At 37.3% G+C, this 13,329-nt stretch overlaps 1 protein-coding gene across 1 annotated transcript in view; it reads right to left on the bottom strand.

The window, feature by feature from the left end:
- PKHD1 (polycystic kidney and hepatic disease 1 (autosomal recessive)) overlaps positions 1–13,329 on the bottom strand; it is an 866,042-nt gene that overhangs the window by 762,417 nt on the left and 90,296 nt on the right. Inside the window, exon 28 of the mRNA XM_006882114.1 lies at positions 11,563–11,698. Within this exon, the coding sequence (XP_006882176.1) occupies positions 11,563–11,698 (136 nt within the window). The remainder of the gene's footprint in view (positions 1–11,562; positions 11,699–13,329) is intronic.

Genomic DNA, 13,329 nt, shown 5'->3' with positions numbered 1-13,329 from the left:
TGATGCATAACAAGTGATTGCAAAGACCATGGCCTGTATCAGATGCACCTTAGTCTCCAGAGAGACACCATTGCTCTTCAGTACTTTGGAGAGGACCCTAACAGCAGACTTTCCCATCGCAATACGTCTTTCAATTTCCTGGCTGCTGGTGTCAAGAGTGTTGACTGTGGAGCCAAGCAAACTAAAGTTGTTAACAATCTCAATCTCCTCACCATCCATCCTGATGCTACCAATTGGTCCAGTGGTGAAAATGTTTGTCTTCTTGACATTGAGCCTCAATCTATAGTGGAGGCTGTAATCCTTCACCCTCTGCAGCAAGCACTTCAGGTCCTCCTCAGTTTCAGCAAGCAGGGTTGTGTCATCTGCATATTGCAGACTGTTGATAGATCTTCCACCAATCCTGACCCCACATTTCTCCTCAGAGCCCAGCTTCCCGGATGATCTGTTCTGCATACAGATTGAAAAGGTATGGAGACAGGACACATCCCTGCCGTCCGCCTTTCCCAATTTTGAACCATACAGTGTTTCCTTGCTCTGTTCTGATGACTGCCTCTTGGTCCAAGCATAGGTTTCGCATTTGCATGATCAAGTGTTCTGGGATTCCCATTCTTCTTAGAGTCAGCCACAGTTTTTTATGATCCACACAGTCAAACGCCTTTGCCTAACCAATGAAACACAGATAGACATTCCTCTGGTATTCCCTGCTTTCAGCTAAGATCCATCTAACATTAGATACAATATCCCTAGTACCACGACAAAGACTTATTACACTGGGAAAATCTGCTGTCAAGGACCTTTTCAAAGTGCTAAAGATGTCAGTTTGAAGTATAAGGTGAACATAATTTATTTTCACTTGCTTCCTATATATTTGAAAGTGGGACAATGAATAAAGATGGAATATTGATGCTGTTGAATTATGATGTTAGAGAGGAGGACTGACTATTCCATGGATTGCCAGACAAATCTGCCTTGGAGGATATTCCTTCGAGACAAAGGTGGTGGAGCTCCACCTCACATGCTTTGAATGTGTTGTCAACCCATGGGAAAAGACAACATGCTGAGGAGGTGGAGGTTCAGATAAAGAAAGATTCTCAGATGCAAATCAAGACAACTATGAGATATCATCTCACCCCAGTCAGAATAGCAAAACTTAACAGAACAGCAAGCAACATATGCTGGCGAGGTTGTGGAAAAACTGGAACCCTTATTCACTGTTGGTGGTAGTGTAAAATGGTACATCCATGGTGGAAGGCAGTATGGCGCTTTCTCAAAAAGTTGCAAATAGAGATACCATTTGACCCAGCAATTCCACTACTGGGAATAAACCCTAAAGAGACCATAACCAACATCCAAGCAGATATATGCACACCCATGTTTATCGTGGCTTTGTTCACAATAGCAAGGATTTGGAAACAACCTAAGTGCCCATCAACAAACAAATGGATAGAGAAGCTGTGGTATATTCACACGATGGAATACTATGCAGCATTGAAAAACAAGGAACTCATGAAATATTATGCAAAATGGTTGACTCTTGAGGACATTATGCTGAGTGAAAGATCTCAGTCATAAAAGGACAAATACTGCATGGTGCCACTGTTAGAATGAGGCTGACGTCAGGGTGGGGGTAAGTCTGAGAAAAAAATGGATAAATTATGTATACTACATTGAAGCTGATGAGGGAGAGAACAGTTTAAAAATAATATATTTTAAGGCATTATGATTATCATAAGAGTTTGGAATGAGGGTTTCAGAGGAGTATGTATACTCGGGGTGAGGGTGGGAAGATTCGGGCGGACTGTATACCAATGAAGGAGGTTTTTTTTTGCTTTTAAAGAAGAGCGAACTAGGGGTGCGGTTGGGGTGGGTGGGGAGAAAAGTGTAACAATGAATGACTGGAAATCCACAATCTCTGTAAATGTTTATTAAAATTTATAATAATAATAAAAAATAAAAAGAAAAAAGATAGACTCTCAAAAAGATAGTTAGATTCTGCGATTCTAACAATTGGCTCTAACATACGGGAAAGCACGAGGGTGGTGCAGGACAGGGTGCAGTTCAGATTTGTTAGGTACAGGGTTGCTATGAGTTGTAGTCACCACTTAACAACAATAAAATACTCTTCACTGTTGAGATCAAGCTGGGTAATTGAAAACACCTGATACAGCACAGCACCTAAACGGCCCCAAATAAAAGGAAATCTAAAATAAAGGATTTACTAGACAGTGTAATTCATTATGTGACTCAAACAACAGGGTCATAAAACAAAATGGGAAGAAATGATTGAAAACCAATAGTTAACTATCTACCAAATTAAAAAAAAAAACACCCAATGTTATTTGTTACCCTAATTTTAAAAAAATAATTTTTTTAAAGTAGCTTGTTGTTGTTATAAATTGTCAAGTTGGAATCAACACATAGCTGACCCTCCAACAGGTATTCAGAGGCACAGTGTAATCATTTGGGAGGAGATTACCCATCCTTCTTGCATGGAGCCGCTGGTGTATTTGAACTGCGTGACTTCAGATTGCAGCCCAGCTCCTAACCACCAGGCCACCAGAGCACCCTTTAAATAAAATTTGTAAAGGGCTAGATAACTTCATTTTCTTCCTCTTTTCATGTGCTTCTTATTTCTTCACTCGTTTTTCTACTTTCGTCTACTGTCAAATCTCAGAATCTGACAGGATGATGGCTGTCACTTTAACAAATGAAGTTATTTACTCCATGCCAGAGTCCCTGGGTGGCATAAGGACTTGGTTAGCTCAGTAGCCAAAAGACTGGAGGGCTCTATCCAGAAATTCCCTGGAAACTTGGCGATCTGTTTCCTAAAGAAATCAGCCTTTCGAAAACTCGTAGGTCACAGTCCTACTGTGACATATGTATAGGGTTGACATGAATTATGCTTGAATCCATAGCAAATGATTTTGTTATTCCATGACAATTCTTGAGCTAGATACTCGTTTCATTTCTAATTTTCACAGATGAAAGTTTATTTTATGTTTCAAAATAAATTTGGATTAATATTCTCAGCTAGTATATTGAGAGATTGAACCAACAAAGTTTGTTCTTACCAAAGAAGAGACAGTGTTAGGGCTCATTTGTATTCAGCAATCTTGAATATGAATGACAGTAAAGACTGCACTATTGACCCTGCACATCCAAGTCTTCTTACTTCTCCCCTTCCTCTTTCATCTTGACTTCGTTGTCATTGTTTATATCATGCTCTAAATACAGCACTCTAGCTCAAGAGAAATTTTCCCAGTAGGCTACTAGGCTTTTAGATTTTATGCCATGTTCTTTATTCTGCCTGTAGAAAGATTTAAATACAAGTGTAAACTCTGAAAATAATGCATCACATTGTATACATCAATAACATGAACTCCTTGGACTCCTGGTCAATTGTCAATCTAATACAAGATGCCTTTGAGGCACCAGTGCAATGTATTTATTATTTTCATTGTAGGTAGAAAATTTTATTAAAAGCCAAAATCACTGAATTCTGAATAGAACACGGATCTCCCTCCTCCTTCTTCTACCTCTTTCTGAAGAATCTATACCACTGAGGAATTTTACTAACTTTGGTGGCCTGAGGCAGCAAATTCTTTTTCTGCACTATCCAATCTGAATAATATTGAGAAGCTAAAGGATACTTCCCTTTATTCATGAACTCTTGAGTAATGGAAAATGAAAATGGTATGAGAAGAATTGAGCCCAGGGTTTTTTTCTTTGGGAAATTTGGTGGTTATTTTTTAAAATAATCTCTTAAATATATCTGCTATGAACACTCAATTAATCAGAAAGTATGTTACTTGAAACTTCTCCAAATCTGTATGCTATGGTATAATAAAGTGTTTTAGTTCCATCTTGTATATCATTTGACTCATGAAAAATATTAAATTATTTCCTGTAGCTACAAGTTTGTTACAATTCAACAGCAGTGAATGAGTGTTTGCATACATAATGCCTCAAAGAGTAGTCCACCAGGAGAGTTAAAACTATACTCATGCTAAATAGAAATAAAGACTAAAAAATAAATTATTCAGACAAAAAAAAGGGTGATAGTATGGGTTTTAAAAGCAGGAAAGGTAAAGAGTTAGGGCTGTATTCTTTCAACATAATTATTCAATCAGTATGATGAGCAAATAAGCTAAGAAGACTATGAAGAACATTTACTGAGACTGGATAAAGATTCATGAATAACAAAGAATACACAGATGACACAAGCTTCCTTACTGAAAGTTAGGAGAAATTGAAGGACTTAGTGATGAAGACAACACTATAGTCTTCAGTATGGATCATACTTCCTCCTAAAGATAACAAATATCCACACAATTGGAACAGTGAGCAACATCATTATAACAGAAAATACACTGAACTTGCAAAAGATCTAATTTTCTTTGGATCTCTAGTTAATTCCCATGAAAGACGCATTTAAGAAATCAAATGAGTTATTGCATTGGGGAAAATTGCTTAAAAATACCTATTAAAGATGTCACTTAGAAGACTAATGTCCTCTTGGCATAAGTCACACTATTTTCAACCATCTTATAGGCACAAAAACTGGACAGTAAATAAGGAGGTCCAAAGAAGAAGAATAAAACGGCCACGCATACAAGAAGAATGAGCACATCTGTCTTGGAAGAAATGGAACCACATGGTTTTAGAAGTGAGGATGTTTAGAGTCCTTCTACCCGTACATTGGACATGAGGACATTTATTAGGAAGGACCAGCCCTAGAAAAGCACAATTTAACATGTTTGATAAATTAAATTAAAAGGTCAGGGGAAAAAAACAAAAACAAAACAAAACAGGAAGACCATCAATAAGATGAATTGTCACAAGGACCAAGAAAATGAATTCCAATACAACGGCTGTAATGATGACACAGAAGCAGGCAGTGTTTTAATCTGCTATACCTGGGATCATTGAGTCAAAAGAGGCTGAATATTTCTAAAAACATGTCTCAAAGAACTAGAATTTTTTAATTAATCAAAACATTCTAGCCTTTACTCAAATTTTTTATAAAATTTCATTTTTATTGTGATTTTAATGAACATTTACAGAGAAGTTAGATTTTCATTCATTCATTGTTGTACATTTTATCCCTTCACCCTCCTTTCACCATCTCCAAGCTCATGTTTTTTATATATATATTCATTCACCTACCACCCCCTACTCCAGGTCCTCTCTGTAATAATATAACTCTTATTTGGGGCTATTGTCATATGAATAATACCTAATAATATATTCATTTTAGATACTTCTTTCATCTATTCCAATGCAATGGTCATTGTCTATCCATTCTTATCCTATTCTCCTCCCAACCCTCCCATGTCTGACTTGCTTTACAACTGTGCTATGCAGTATTTGTTCTTTTGTGACCAAGATATTTTACTCAGCATGATATGCTCCAGGTTCCCTCATGTTGTGTAATGTTCTACAAGTTCACTGTTTTTCGGTGCTGCATAGTATTCTGTTGTATGAATATACCATAGTTTTTCTATCCATTCATTTGTTGATGGGCACTTGGGTTGCTTCCATCTCTTCACTATTGTAAATAATGCAGCAATAACCAGGGGTATGTATATATTTGTTTGGATGGTGGTTATGGTTTCTTTAGGGTATATTCCCAGAAGTAGAATTGCTGAGTCAAATGGTATTTCTATTTCTGACTTTTTGAGAAAACACCAAACCACCTTCCAAAGTGGTTGCACCATTTTACATTAACACCAGCAGAAAATATGGGTTCCAATCTCTCCACTATTTATTGTTTGCTGCTCTGTTGAATTCTGCTACTGTTACTGGGGTGAGATGATATTCATAGTTGTTTTGATTTGCATCTCTCTGATAGCTAGGGATTTTAAACATTTCTTCATGTGTTTGTCATCTGAATGTCTTCTTTGGTGAAGTATCTATCCATATCCTGTGCCCATTTTGCTATTGGGTTTTTTACGTTATCCTTTTTGAGGTGCTGAAATATTCTGTAAGTTTTAGATATAAGTCCCTTATCAGCTATGTCATTACAAATATTTTTTTCCCAGTCTGTGGCATTCCATTTTACCCTGTTAGAGAAGTTTTTTGAGGTGCATAGCTATTTGATTCTTAGAAAGTCCCATTTATCTTTTTTTTTCCCCTATTCTGGTTCTAGGAACTCAAATACAATTTAAGAAATAGTATCTAACAAAGATTCTCACCACTGAGCTGACTGGTAGAATCATGACAGATGGTGAAGAGATTAAGATTATAAACAGCTTTAGTTTGCGTGGCTCTACAGTCACACTCTTGGTATCAGCAGCCAGGAAATCAAAAGACAAATTGCACTGGGAAAGTCTACTGTCAGGGACATCACCAGAGTATTGAAAAGTAACGATGTCTGGAGACTAAAGTGCACCTGATACAGGCCATAGTCTTCTCCATTATGTGCTATGCATCAGAGAGCTGGACAATGACGGAGGATAGAAGGAGAACTGATGCTTTTGAGCTGTGGTCCTGGAGAAAAGTATTGACTACACCATGGACTACTAAGAAAACAGATTCATCCTGGGGAGGGTGAAACCAGGCTACTCCTTGGAGGCAAGGATTCTGAAGTGCCATCTGCCATGCTTTGGACATGCTGCAAGGAGGGACCAGTCCTTGGAGAGGGACATCATGCTTGGGAGGGTGGAGGGACAACACAGGAGGGGAAGGCCCTTGATGAGATGGATTGACTCAGTGTTTGGAGTAACGTGTCGAAGACAGTAAGGTTGGCTCGGAATAGAACAGAGTTCAGAGCTGCTATGCACAGAGTTGCTATGAAAACTCAATGGCACACAACAACAACAACATCATACAATTAACAGGAAAAAACTATTTAGTTAATATTTGTAGCCAGAGTGCTTAGGTTCAAATCCTACCTCTGCTACTAAAGGTAGTATCTTAGGAAAGGTACTTATTCTCTCTATATTAACTTTCCTATGTGAAAAATATAATCTAACAACTTTGTCAAAACAACTAAATTCTATAATATACCTATGCCATTATTTCTTCCATATTCTACGTAGATAATAAGTATTTACTGAATTAAATGTACCAGCAGAAATTTTGCCCCAGAATGGGAACCTCAACACTTGACACATCCTCAACACACCTTAAACAGGAAGGGATGCTGTCCATGACTGGCTCACATCTCAAGGCCATCTGAGGGTCACCACTCAGACAAGCATGTTCACTGGGCTAACTGCGCATCCTGGCTCCAATCTTCTGCTGGGCTGACAGATGCACTGTCTTAGGCCAGACGGTTTGTTTTCTATTTCCCATAGTATGCATGCTTGCTTTACATTTGCATTCTTGCTTGTTTTCAGTTTGCTGTCATGAGAGAGTGATGAACAACCTTTTCCCAAGGAATTTACAGCCTCTGAAAACCCACTAAAGGGTCAACTATGACCTTAAACATTTTCTGCAGAAGGTCAAGGACTACAGGCATCAGTATAGATTGAAGCTCAACATCAAAAAGACAAAGATTCACATCACTGGTAAAATTGGCAGTAAAATGATGTAAATGGTAAATGGTAAAAATGATAGGTGGAGAAGAGACTGAGGTTGTTAATAATTTCAGCTTGTTCAGTTCCACAATCAACACTCTTGACACCAGCAGTCAGGAAACCAAAAGATGAATTGCTCTGGGGAAAGGTGCTGTTCAGGACCACTCCAAAATGCTAAGAGCAAACCAGTATAAAAGAAAAAGTTTATGCTTAAAAAAATTATTATAAAGAACAATTATGTCAGTCTGGCGACTAAAGTATGCCTGATTCAGGTCATAGTCTTTGCAATTTCTTGCTAAGCATCAGAAAGCTGGACAATGACCAAAGATGACAGAAGAATAATTGATGCCTTTGAGTCGTGGTGCTGGAGAAGAGTTATGAACATACTATAAACTTCCAAGAGAACAAGCAGATTTAACCTGGAGGTGGTGAAGCCAGGCTGCTCCTTAGAGGCAAGGTTTTTAAAGCTTCGTTTCACCTACTTTGAGTATATGGCCTGAAGGAATCAGTTCCTAGAGGAGAACAGAATGCTTGGAAGAGTGGAGGGACAGTGCAGGAGAAGATGGTCCTTGATGAGTTGGATTGACACATTAACTGAGTTTATGAGGGTAGATGTGTCAGAGGCAATGAGATTGGTTCACGACAGGGCAGGGTTCAGAGCTATTGTACATAGGATCACTGAGTTGCCGGTTACATGCCACCTAACAACAATAACATGAGTCAGTCAAACAATATATCACCTAACAGCACTTATGTTTTGCTGTACTGAGGTGACTTGTGTGTTACTGTATTGCTAGAAACTATGCCATCAATATTTCAAATACTAGCAGAGTCACCCCACGGTACAAGCTTCAGAAAAGCTTCCAAATAGAGGCTGACAAAGAAGCAGGATTGACCTTCTATGAATACTTGAGGAACATAGATTAAAGTGCCAGAAGAGAAGCCCATTAGGTTATAAGACACTCAAAAACTGAAGAGAAACAGCAACAAACATTCATTAATATTTGGAACATGCAGCATACAAAGAATAAATTCAAGAAAATTTGAAGTTGTCAAAAATTAAATGGAGCCCATGAAGATTGACATCCTATGTGTTCATTCATTGAGGTGGACTAGTACTGACCATTTTAAATAAGACGATCATATTATTTATATTTCTGGGAATGTCAGATTGAAGAGGAATAATTTTGAATTCCTACTCAAAAAGAATATTTCAAGATCGTGAAGTACAATCGGTACTAGCCATAAGCATGCAAAGAATATGTTGATAGAATTATTACTCAAATATACACAACAACTAATAATACTAAAGATGAAATTAAAGACAGCCACAAACATTTGCAGTCTGAAATTTATTGAACATGCAATCAAGATACATTAACAGTAATTGGTGACTGGATTGTAAAAGTTGTAAACAAAGAAGAAAGACTTGTAGTTGGAAAATATGGATTGGTGATAGAAATCCAACTGGCAATTGCAGGACAGAATTTTATATAAATTATTTATAGATTTATTTGATGTAAATAGCTTTTTTAAAAAGCATAAACAGAAATTATGCACATAGACCTTACCTAATGGACTACATGGGAATCAGAATTCAAAGGAATCAATCGAGACGTTTAATATAAGTAGTCAAACAATGTCAGGGGAAACTATGGAAACACTATCAATTACTCATGTGCAAGCGGAAATGAAAGAGGAAGAGAATGAAAACAAATCCATCAGAACCAAAATAGGACCTTGAATTTATCCTATCTGAATTTTAAAACTATGTCAAGAACAGATTTGATGCATTGAACACTAATGACAGAGACAAGTGTGAAACATAATTCATGTAGAAAGCAAAAAATTATTGCAATGATGGGGAGAAGATCAAACTGGATTTCAAAAGACATTGAAACAGAATGGAATGCAGAGAGGACAAAACAAAGGGAAGAAATGATAAAGAAAGAGATCTGAACAGAAGATTTCAAAGGGCAGCTTAAGAAGACAAAGCAACATATTAGATTCAGTTGCACAAAGAGCTGGAGTAAAAAAAAATAAAAGGGAAAGACACACTCAGCAATTCTCAAGCTCAATGAACTAGAGAATGAATCAAAATCTCAAGTTGCAGGTCTGGTGTGAAAAAAACAATGTATATAAACTTTATGAACTTTGTATGTAAACCAATATGAAATAAAATTTAAAAAGAAATAAAAACCAATAAAAAACATAGAATAAAAAAAAATCTTAAATTGCACTATGGAAAGAGTCTATGGGAAAAATACTAAATGAAGCAAGGACATATCAAAAGAAAATGGAAGAAATGCAGAAAGTCATTAAACCAAGAAAAATTGGTCAACACAGAACCATTGCAGGGAGTAGAATACGATTAAGAAATAATAATAGTAAAGGAAAACATCCAAGATGTACCCAAGACTTTGAAACAAATAAAAGTAAACACCAAAAAAATTTAGACTCCAGGAATTGATGGAACACCAACTGACATATTTTAACAAACAGATGCAGCCGTCGACATGTTCATTAGTCTGTGTCAAAAAATTTGAAAGACAGCTACACGGCCAATTGATTGGAAGAGATCTCTATGTGTTCACATGGGGGGGGAGTGATTCAACACAGTGTGGAAATTATTGAACAATGTCATTCATATTAAATATATATTTAGGGAACTCTGGTGGCCTAGTGGCAAGAAGCTGCACTCCACTCTTGAAAGTGCATAGTTGAAGGCTGGGCTAGTTCTTGGGAAAAGCTTTCATCCTTGGAAAGAGAGGAAGACCTTCAATAAGATGAACTGACACAAAGCATATATTGGCACAGGATAAAGCAAAATGTTATCTGGTACATAGGGTCACTGTGAGTCAAAGTTTAACTTACAGTACCTAAGAACATGAATCCTCATGTCATTTACATGATGGAAATGGCCACAATTTTATAGATGAAGAAACATGCATAAAGAAGCTGACTTAGTGAATACTAACGGTCTCCTGATTTTCAGGGAAACAACCAATACATTTCTCCTCAAAAATATAATATTGCTATGAACATCAGTGTACAAATCTTCATTTGTGTCTCAGTTCTAATTTTCTTGGGGTATATCTCTAGCAGTGGAATAGCTGAGTCATATGGAATTTCTACTGAGAAAATGTCAAACTGCCTTCCAGGGTGGCTGTACCATTTTGCAATACCACCAATGTATAAAAGTTCCTATCTCTCCACATCTTCTTTATTTATTACTTGCTGTTCTAGTAAACTACTGGAGAGAGATGGTATCTCATTGTGGTTTTGATTTGCCTCTATCCTATTGACAGTAATTTCAAGCATCTCTTCATATATCCATTGGCCATCTGAATTTCTTCCTTTGTGAAAAAATGTTGTTATTGGGTTATTAGCCTTTTACTTGTTAAAGTCCTGTAGGATTCTGTAAACTTTCATAATTCACAATAAGAAAATAAAAACAGCCAAAATTTCCGTCAACTAAAGAATGGCTTGAGAAACTGTGGTACATTCACATGATGGAATACTATGCAGCACTCTGGAGCAATGATTTTGAAAAATCCTATATAACACAGGAGAGACCGGAGAGCATTTTGCTGAGTGAACCAACTCAGTCTCATATGGACAACTGCTGTATAAGACCATTATTGCAAAAAATAGAAGGATAACTATGAAGTGTGCACCAAAGTACAAAGGGGGAAGGGTAGGTGGGAAAGGGAGCTGAGGGTGGGGAGAGCAGAAATCTTGAAGAAGCAGAATTTGGTGAGCAAAGCAAGGAATTAGGAAAGACACAGTGGGGATCTGAAAAGGTGAGGTAATGATGGGCATGGGATAATGGTTGATTAATTTTATAAAACACAATGTATGGGAATGATGTGAAACACAGTGTTAATGGAGGAATGCATGAAACAAAATGTATGTAAATGAATATAAAATAAGATTTTAGTTAAAGACAATACTATTTTCAATAAAATCTATGAGCTACTTATGCCTTTATTCATAGGCTAATGTTCTAAGACAAATGTTCTACTAAGTCCTATCTATTTACCTGCTAGGCTGCTTCTGTTCCTGCTCAGAGACACAATCACTGGATTTAACGAAGAGATGTATGCAAATGCAGCCGGGAGAACTACAGAGTGGCCCCCTCCTGTCACAGTCACATTCACCACTGATTCATCTTCCCCCTGAAAAGAAATTTTTAGTAAAGAAACTTCAGTAAGTAAGACTAACTTTGGCGAAGAAAGTGACAAATTTGTTTGGAGGGTTAATATCAAGATAACACTGCATTAGGACAGTGAGTGGAAGAACTATCTGAAAGGAATGCATGATTAGCCTTTAAATGAATAGCAACAACCTAGAACAAGAGGTGCAATGCAAAGTGGACTGGGGCAAGAGGAAGGGAGGACAATGTGCAACACAGAATGAATTTTTAAAAAGCAAATTGTTTTTAAAAGGTTTATTTGACATGTTCCAGGAACATCCAAACATCTGCAGAGTAGAAAATGATTAGTCTATCCAAGCCCAAACTTAAACAGATGCAGAGGGACATGCTCTAAAGAGTAACTAAAAATGACCTGCAATTAACAATCCAATTGTTCCTAAATGAATGGTAGTTTTAATCTGTTTGTGGAAGGCTTAAAATAATTTATTCTCCAAAGTCTGCAAGAATTTTATAAAATCACACAAAACCACCTTCCTCCAAACACAGATTTGCATAGTAAATTTTTCCAAACTCTTAAAAGTACTGAATTTCCGGTCAACTCCTTTTAAATTATGACTAATTTCCAACTTGCAAAATGTAAATATAATTGCATATTTCCTAACTTCAGGACAAATAATAATAATGAAATACATTTCATACAAGACAGCTGTTATCAGACCTGCATTCTTTCTCCATACCTTGCTGAAAGAGTCCGTCCATGGGCAAAATATTAAATGATGTATCAAGAGAAGATGGAAGGAATATGCAGTGTCACTCTACCAAAAAGAATTGGTCGACACTGAGTAATTTCAGGAAGTAGCCTATGATTGAGAACCAAAGGTAATGAACGAAGAAGTTCAAGATGCAGTGAAGGCATTTTCTTGGTGAAAAACAAAGCATTAGGAATTGTTGATGACAGAAGAAGAATTGATGCCTTTGAGCTGCGATGTTGGAGAGGAGCTCTGAACATCCCATGAACGGCCAGAAGAACAAACAGGTGCCTTAGAGAGGGTGAAGCCGGAGTGCTCTTTGGAGACAAGAATAGTGAGGCTTCACCTCATATCCTTTGGACATGTTGCTAAGAGGGCTATTCCTTGGAGAGGGGCATGATATTGGGAAGGGTGGAGGGTTGGTGAAGGAGAAGAAGACCCTCAACCAGGTGGATTGACATGGTGACTGCTGCAATGGGCTCAGGAATGTGAAGATGGCACAGGATAGGACAAGGTTCAGGTCCACTATTCACAGGTTCACTATGAGTTGTACTCAACTCAATGGCACCTAACAACAACAACAGAAATTAGTGGACAAACAATTGAAATTTTCAGTAAACAGACACAACACCGAACATGCTTTCCATGTTTTCTATGCCAAGAATGGAAAGTATACATCAAGACTATATGAAATATGATGTGAATGAAGATAGTGTGAAAAATGTGTATCCACTTTGTAAACAAATTAATTGTTGTTGTTGTTGTTGTTGTTTTGTTATGTGCCGTCGAGTAGCATGCGACTCATAGCGACCTTATGTACAACAGCCCTAAACTCCGCTCTGTCCTGTGCCAATCGCACTGTCTCTGACACTCCCATCCCAATTATTCCAGTCACTGAATCAAT

The sequence above is a fragment of the Elephantulus edwardii genome, unplaced genomic scaffold (genome assembly GCF_000299155.1).
Source record: "Elephantulus edwardii isolate Elephantulus edwardi_28Jun2011 unplaced genomic scaffold, EleEdw1.0 scaffold00017, whole genome shotgun sequence".
NCBI lineage: Eukaryota > Metazoa > Chordata > Mammalia > Macroscelidea > Macroscelididae > Elephantulus > Elephantulus edwardii.
Note: the sequence above shows the minus strand (reverse complement) of the source record. Positions and strands in the feature narration are given on the sequence as shown.